Here is a 7,831-nt window from a genome sequence, read left to right as displayed (position 1 = left end):
ACTCTTTCCTTGAAAGCTAAAGACAGAAGTAACAGTGAAGGACAGGACGTGGGGACCCACCGCAGCGCTGGCCTCTGGCAGTGGCCGCATCAGGAGCTGGACCAGAAGGCCGGCGGGGGCAGGGCTGGTAGCTGGGAGGGGGCCTGGGCACAGGGGTGCCCGCCGTGGGGTTATGGCACGTGTGGGGGTCTTTACGGTGAACCGTCCACAACCGGGAGGGGCCGCAGCGGTGGACGGGGCGGTGGGCAGCCGCCCGCCTACATCAGGAACCTCTCCGTGTCGGGGAGGAAGTCGGGGAGGAAGGTGGGGTCTGGGAGGCTGGGGGACCCGCAGCTGGCCCTCTGCGGGAAGCTCCGCAGGGGTAGGGCCAAAGCGGGTGGAGATGGGCTCTGGGCAGCCGGCCGGCCTCGCCCAGGCTGGGCCGAGACCACAGAGCCCCTGTTTGCGGTTAGCTGGTCCAGGTTCCCGCTAGGGTCCACGATGGCATTGATGACTGGGAAGAAGGAAGAGTCAGGCAGGCAGGGGTCCTTCCTGCCCCCCACGCCCGCCCTGGGGGCCTCCCTGCTGGTCAACCAGGTAACCGGGGTGCGAGTCAGGTCCCCCACCACAGTCCCTTGGGACCCCCGGGTCTGGGGACCACCTACCTTCCAGCTGCTTCTGCACGCGACGCAGCTCCTTCAGGATGGAGCTGATCTCCTACAAGTGTGGGGGGGCACGCTGGAGCAGGCCGGGCGGGCCGCCAAGCGTCCCGCGCTCCAGGGCTCTGGGAGCCTTGGCATTCCCGCTTGGGCCAGCTCCCCCGCCCTGTCGCAGGTGGGCTGCGCCCCGGGGTCAGGCGGAGCCTGTGTGCCCCCATGTGCCCCCGCGTGCCCCGGGCACCACCAGCCTCACCTTGTTGGACGTCTTCAGGATGGGCACCTCGTTCTCCGCGTTGATCTTGGCTTCCAGGTCCTCCCACGCACGCCCCGTGTTCTGGAAAAGGATCCTGTCCCCCGAGAACAGCAGAGGCCTGTTATGATAGGACCAGGGCGCAGCACCCCCCAGACCACTCCACCTGCTACGGGAAGCTCACGTTGCCCCTCCTGTGCCCAGGGAAACTGAGGACCAGAGCAGGACCTGGGCTGGCTGGCCCGCAGTCTGTCTCTACCCAGCATGGGTGAGGGCTGAGAAGGACTTGGGGGATGCGGGAGCAGGGGAGGGGTGGGGTGTGGCCCGGATCGTCCTGGGGCCTGTCTGGTTGCAGGAGCCAGGGACACGTGCCCTTGGAAGACGGCAACCCACAGGGCCCTGGCTCACATGCACGTGTTCGTGTCTGACTGGGGCCTGGCTGGGTGTTCACTAAGCAGTAGGGGCTCCCCGGCCCCTCATTTCCCGTCAGGGCTCCCAAGCTGGTGGGGTCCGGGGGCCAGCTCACTTCATCTTCTCGGCAAGGTGCTCCGTGTTCTCGCGGATGGCATGGGACAGCTGGGACACGGGGTTCAGCATCAGGTTATCGAAGATCACCTACGAGGGCCGGCATCAGCATGCGGCCCAGGCACACCCGCCACCAGAGGGAGCCCATGCGTGCGGCCAGGCCAGCTGAGGGGGCGGGTGGGGTGCCTGCCTCCTCGCGGTTCCGAGGCCGTGTTTTGTTGGTCAGGGGGTCCTCACGACAGTCGTTCATGTTCTGGTCCAAGTCCCGGGCGCTCAGGGAGCCAGGAGGCACCTTCTGAAAGTTGAGGCTGGCCTCTGGGATGCGCTGCACCAGCTGCAAGGAGACGGGGCGTGGCCAGGACGAGGGGAGCTGCGCCTGCCCCCTGCGACCGCAGACGGACAGAGTGGACCCCAAGCTTGTCTGCTCAGGTCCCTGAACACCCCACCCCACCCCTGTTGGAGGCAGGTCCTCGACTCATGCTCCCCAGGTGACTGGGAGCAGAGGATGCACAGCGGGCTGGGCTCACCTCCTCGCGGGCGTAGATGGTCGAGGCGGGGGTGCTGGGCACGTTGCTGAGGGCGGGGCTTCGGGCGGGCCCGGGTGAGCCCAGAGAGTCGCCGTCACCGGCCACATCATGGATCTCCCGGGCCAGGATGGCCACGTCCTTCACCAGTGTCTGGCTCAGCCTGCAGCCGCCAGGACAGAAGGCAGACGCTGTGGGGACCACCCAGGGCCCTGCGTGCTTGCGCGCGGGCAAGGGATGGACAGGGGGGTGCTCAGAGCAGGAGCCAGGCAGGGCTGCATGTCCCTGCTCCCCGGGGGGTGGGGGCGCAGAGTCCCTCCCAGGAAACAGCCACTGTGTAAGGGCAGGGCCAGAGTTTGCAGCCTCTGGCCTGGCCCAGATCAGGCCCAGCCGGCTGCTGGCAGTGCCTCCCCAGGAGGCTCGGGTCCCTGGTACTCTACCGGGTGGCGGGGGGTGGAGCTGGGGCAGGGCCTGGGCAGCGTGGGTGGTCAGGGACGCCCACAGGACCTTGAGCAGACTGCCATAAGACACGTGGGGGCAGGAAAACCGAGGCAGGGGTCCCAGACAAGGGTCAGAATTGGGCGGGACAACCGAGAAAGGTGAGGCACCTCCCCACAGTGTAGAGGAGCTCCCAGGCCACCCAGAAAGGGACAGAGGCCAGTGGGGGACCAGGAGCAACTCCCCGTGCTGTGCTGCCTGTGAAGCTGAGTCTTCAGCACCAGTCCCCAAAGCACCTCAAGCCCACGACCGGCACGCTCCGCACCCCTGGAACCCTCGGCTCACTTGTGGGCGAACAGGCTCCACCCTCACACTTCCTGGCCCTGCAACGCCTACGTCGCCGAAGGGCTGGCCCCCAGACCCACTGAGGACCAGGTCTCTGCCCTTGGCTGTCCCAGCTCTGCTCAACCTCAGGGCCCAGCCAACCCCGGAGGCACCTCCAGCTCCTGCCCAGCACAGCCACCCAGGCTCTGTCCCCACCAGGGCTGTCCTCGGCCCCCTCAAGATGGAGGTCATTCGCCAGGACCCAACCCTCCTACATTGAGAGAACACAGGACGTACCTCCCAGTCCTGGAGATGGACAGTAACCCACGCCTGTCCCCACAGGGCCCTGCAGCCCCTCCTCCCGCCTCCCTCCTCCACCCCCCACCCCTCACCCAGGTGGCATGGCTTCCTCCGGGAACCCTCTGCCCTGCCTTCTCTCCTCAGGCTTTGTCGCCACTGCACAGGCGACCCCACCCCGCGGCCGTGCCAGCACTGCGGCCCTGGCCCTCGTCTGCTCCCAGGTCCTCTCTGCACACTCACGTGCTGTCCACAGCCTGGGGCCTGTCCTTGTGCTGCGGACGCCTATGTCCCCATCCTCCACACTGGCCCCTCTCCTAGGAGCCACCTGCCTCTGGCCCCTCCTTCCTGGCACCTCAAGGGCTCAAGGCCAGCATCCTCGCTGTCCCCCAGCCCCAGGACTCCCCCTGCCCCTCTAGAGGCCCAGCCAGCGCGGCACGGACCACTGCTCAAGGGAAGACCTCTCAGCCCCGCCCACCTCTCCACGCAGCCTCCCCAGTCCCTCCCCTGCAAGACATCCCTCCGCTGACGACCCCATGGCAGACTTCATCTTCACGAAAATCTTGGTGGCTACCTTGTTCGTACCAGAGGTCCCCCCACCCGCCAGTCATATCCGGATCAACCCACCCATCCATCATCCGTCCGTCCAGTCCATCCACCCAACCGTCATTGAACTCTCCAGCCAACCAGCCAGCCACTCATCCAACCGCCACCACCGGACACGCACTCCTAAAGGGCACTTGGGAGGCCCCGGCCCCACCGTCCCTGCCCTCAGGGCTTGGGGTCCCCAGGAGGCCCCGCAGACGGCTCCTCACGCTGTGAGGAGCTCACCGGGCGATCTCCGCGATCTCCGCCGTCTGCACGATGAAGGCGTAGGGGTCGGGCTCCTCCTCCTCGTCGTCCGTGTCACGGGGCCGGGCCCGGGTGCAGCTGCTGGCGCGTGGGGTCTGCGTGGCTGCCGAGGCGCGGGCGCGCGGGTGCCTGGGGGAGGCCTGGTGCGAGCCGTACTCCTCCTCCGAGGTGGACGTGCAGTCGGAGCCCTGCTGCCGGCGGCGTGTGCCTGCGGTGAGCGCGTTGGTTCCAGAAGCAAGGACAGGACAGAGCATCGCTCAGCACCGCGTGGCAGCGCCAGGGTCCCTTCGGGCCCAGGCCAAGACTGCAGGACAGGCCACACTGCAGCGGGCACCCCCGTGCCCAGAAGCCCTCCCGCGGGAGCCCCAGCAGCTGCTAAGCCCTGGGGACGGCAGGGCCACCTCCAGCCCAGAAGCACACGCAGGGGCCGGTAGACCGGCGCTCCCACAGGCCCCGGGCCGAGTCCATCAGACTGGATCCAGCGCCTCGGTGGCAGGGCAGCGGTGCCCGCACCCCTCAAACGAGCAAATCTCTCCACTATGGCCAGCCGCAGCGTTGGGCTGGATCGACAGGGGCTGAGCATGGCCCTCGAAACCCTGTGCCGGCACCTGCCTCGTCTTCTTTCCCTTGAGTCCTCACTCAGCCCGGCTCTGAGACCCCTACGCCCTTGCAGTGGCTGCAAACACGCAGGACAGCAGGGAAGTGGGTGGGGCAGCGTCCTCCAGGCACCAGGGGCCCCAGCAGCCCCGCCCACCGCCCCAGGCTCCGCCCCCAGCACGCCCCGCCACCCGCCCCAGGCTCTGCATGTGAGTCGGCATCGGGACTGGGGTGGGGAGGAGGTGTCCAGGTGTGTGACTGGGCAGAAGCAAAGGGCTGGCCCAGCCGCGCCCACACCACAAGCCAGTCCACTCGGAGGACAGGCCAGTTCCCAGCGGGGTGAGCCCAGCTGAGTGGACGTGGATGTCCAGCCACCCTGGGCAGCAGCCTGTCCCTCCTTGCTGCACACATGGGCCGCAGCCGGGTGCTGGGCAGACACGCAGGGAGCCGCAGACCCCCCGCCCAGCCGGGCCGGGCCCCCTCACGGCACTTACTGGGCGAGGAGTAGCGGGCGCTGCCGGGGCGGGCCCTGCTGAAGGGCTGGCGGGAAGCCGCGGCGGTGCTGGCCGTCTTCCTGGCGGCGGTGCGGGCCTCGGCCATGGTGGGCTTGCGGCCGGTGCAGCACGCCTCGACGCTGCGGCCGGAGAAGCCCGTGCGGGGGGGTACCGCCTCTGAGTCGCCGGGCCCCGTGAAGGAGCCCGCCCGCTTCCGGGGCATGGCCAGAATGTCCAGGCGCGACAGCTTCTTGGCCTGCTCGGATGCCGGCCGCCCCACCGGCTCGGGGTTGGCCAGGGGCCCCCGCTCGCCGTCAGCCACCTCTGTGTCCGAGGCGTCCCCCAGCCGGGCCCGCCTCAGCCGGGAGGCGCGTGTGGGCCGCGGGGTGGACAGGCTGTTGGAGCGTGTCAGCGCCTGCTGCACCTTCTGGGCGCTGGCTGAGCCCCGGCTCTGCTCTTCCCGGGCTGCTGGGGTCGGTGGTGGGGCTGTGGGTTTCCGGCGAGATGCTGGCCGCCCCGTCCCGGGGACCATAGGGGCCTCGTGGTCAGAGACGACCATGCTTGAGCCAGGTGGGTGGACAAGGCCAGAGCCTCGGTCCTCGTCGGGCCAGTCCGGGGACCCCTGGAGGCCCTGGCCACGCGGCAGGGCCAGGCGCCGTGCTGGCTCGCCACGGCCTGTGTCCGCCACGCCCGCTGGGCGGTGCAGCTTCTCCGAGAGCCCCTCTCGGGAGCTGCTGAGGGCTGCCGCCCCCAGGTCCTGTGCTGCTGGTGGGGACGGCGGCTTCTCCCTCTGCTGCCCTGTGAGCTGGGGGCTCGTAGGGCTGGGCCCGTTCCTGCCACTGAGCAAACTGACGGTACTGGCGGTGTCCACGTCAGAGTCCCCAGACAGGGAGTCCTCGGGCGGCCGAGGAGCATCGCCCGCCTCGCCCTCCGTCCCGGCTGCAGACTTGGAGAGAAGCCGGGCCTCCAGCGCCGCCAGGGCCGTCTCCGTCTCCTTGAGGATCAGGTGAGTGTCCTGGGCGTGGAGGTCCGTGCGTAAGGCCCGGGCTGCAGCCAGGTCCTGCAGGAGGGGGTGGCTGGAGATGTGCGGGAGCTGGCCAGGCGCGGGGGTGCCGCTGGCCGGCTCCTTGGTGAAGCTCTCTTGCCGGGCAAAGGCCAGGGCCTCCTTGGCCTGGGCTGCAGCCGGCCTCTCAGGCTCTGGGGACTGCTTTGTCTGCAGCTGGATGACCATCCTGCCGTTGGTGCTGACGTAGACACCGTCCCTCACTGAGGGACTGGGCTGGGCCGCCAGCCCTGAGCCGCCCATCTCCCCTGGAGCCACGGACGTTCTCTGGGGAAAGGCAGCCTCCCCGTTCTGGTCCCCAATGAAGAAGGAAGTGGGGGCTGGCTCCCCGGGGGCCCTTGGTGAGCGCCGGCCCCGCGTCCACACTGGTCCCTCCTGGGGACTCCTGCGTCTCTCCTCCTGCAGGCCACCACCTGGCTCTGCGCCACGTCCCCCATCTGACCCACTGGCGTCACTGAGGCTGTCGGGTTCCAAGTCCTCCTGACCCAAGAGGCAGCTGGGCCGCTCACTGCTGGACTCCGGTGGCCCGGGCCCACTCCTCTGCGCGGCCTCGGGGCCAGCAGGGCCGTCCACCCTGTCGCTGGGCAGCGGTGGGAGCAGTCGCCGCTGGCGCACAGGCAGGGCCCCCTCGAGCTCCCCGGCTCTGCGCCCAGGACTGTCTTCTGCAAAGGTGGGGGCAGGACGCTTAGAGCAGCCACTGGCCTGCAGGCTGCCTGACCCTGCTCCAAGCGTGGCTGGCACGAGCTCACACTGGTATCCCGGGCTGGTGGCCTCAGGCCACCCTGGCCAAGCCCCTCTCCCCACTGCAGCCACTTACCTGCCGGGCCAGGGTCCGAGTAGCTGTCAGCCAGGCTGGCCCAGCGGGACACCCACTTCTGACCCCCAGGGGAGCCCGGCACTGGGAGGCCCTGCAGAGAGAAGGCAGGGCGTGTCTGTGTCTGTGGCAGGCGTCCCGCAGGGACAGGCCAGGGGCAGGGGTCAGGGGAGAGGGACGGCAAAGGCGGTCATCCCAGCACCGGGCCCCACACGGTGCCGCTGCAGAAACAGCAGGAGGACCCTCCTCTCACGTCACCTGCGGCCCTCACGACAGCATACTGCGTGTAACCGAGCCCGGTGCAGCGCCCCGGCCCTGGGCAGCACACACCCAGGCGCCCAAACTGACCTGGGGACCTGGGGCCTGCCCAAGCCCTCCACACCAGGCCCCCAGCCACCTGCCAGGTGGGCAACTCTACGCAAAACATCCGGCCCAGCTCCAGGCAGAACCAGAGTCCCCGAGTGCGTGCATCCAGGACCCGATGACCAGGCCCAGCTGGACGCCGTCCTCTCCCTGCCCGGCCCCCCCCAGGGCGTTGTCTGGGCCTGGCCTGCTACCTGGAGCACCCCCTGGGGTGTCGCACCCGCTGGCCGGGAGGCAAACTCCTGCAGCGGGGCCACGCGCGGGGTCATGCCATCACCACGTTCGTCTGTGTCCCCTCTGATGACTGGGCGAAAAATGGCCGAGGACACCCTGGAGAGGTCGGGGGACTCGAGCACGCCGAACACCTGCAGTGCGGACAGCCAAGCAGGCCGAGGGTCAGAGCGCCCAGCCCCACCCTCTGCTCAGACACCACGGGAGTAGGGGCCCTGGCTGCTCGGACTGGCCAGCGGCCGGGGCACACAGCCTGCTCGCGGGGCCCTGGGGGAGCAGCCCCGGCGAGAGGCGGGCCAGGCCGCACCTGGTCGATCATCCTGCGGGCCTCCTCCACCTCCTGGTCCTGCGTCTCCGTCTCGATGGTGTAGGTCCCCGCGTCGCTGAGGCTGTCGTCCTCCTCCTGGGTGCGCGCCTTGGT

At 69.3% G+C, this 7,831-nt stretch overlaps 1 protein-coding gene across 1 annotated transcript in view; it reads right to left on the bottom strand.

The window, feature by feature from the left end:
- Positions 1-6: 6 nt before the first annotated feature.
- CEP170B (centrosomal protein 170B) overlaps positions 7-7,831 on the bottom strand; it is a 21,348-nt gene continuing 13,523 nt past the window's right edge. The window contains exons 10-20 of the mRNA XM_006925686.3: positions 7,718-7,825; positions 7,374-7,544; positions 6,820-6,910; positions 4,940-6,664; positions 3,828-4,056; positions 1,941-2,100; positions 1,604-1,747; positions 1,415-1,503; positions 892-985; positions 645-696; positions 7-493 (exon numbers count right to left, since the gene is read on the bottom strand). Coding sequence (XP_006925748.2) covers positions 258-493; positions 645-696; positions 892-985; positions 1,415-1,503; positions 1,604-1,747; positions 1,941-2,100; positions 3,828-4,056; positions 4,940-6,664; positions 6,820-6,910; positions 7,374-7,544; positions 7,718-7,825 — 3,099 coding nt within the window. The 3' untranslated portion in view covers positions 7-257. The remainder of the gene's footprint in view (positions 494-644; positions 697-891; positions 986-1,414; positions 1,504-1,603; positions 1,748-1,940; positions 2,101-3,827; positions 4,057-4,939; positions 6,665-6,819; positions 6,911-7,373; positions 7,545-7,717; positions 7,826-7,831) is intronic.

Source organism: Pteropus alecto, unplaced genomic scaffold, assembly GCF_000325575.1.
Source record: "Pteropus alecto unplaced genomic scaffold, ASM32557v1 scaffold8, whole genome shotgun sequence".
NCBI lineage: Eukaryota > Metazoa > Chordata > Mammalia > Chiroptera > Pteropodidae > Pteropus > Pteropus alecto.
Note: the sequence above shows the minus strand (reverse complement) of the source record. Positions and strands in the feature narration are given on the sequence as shown.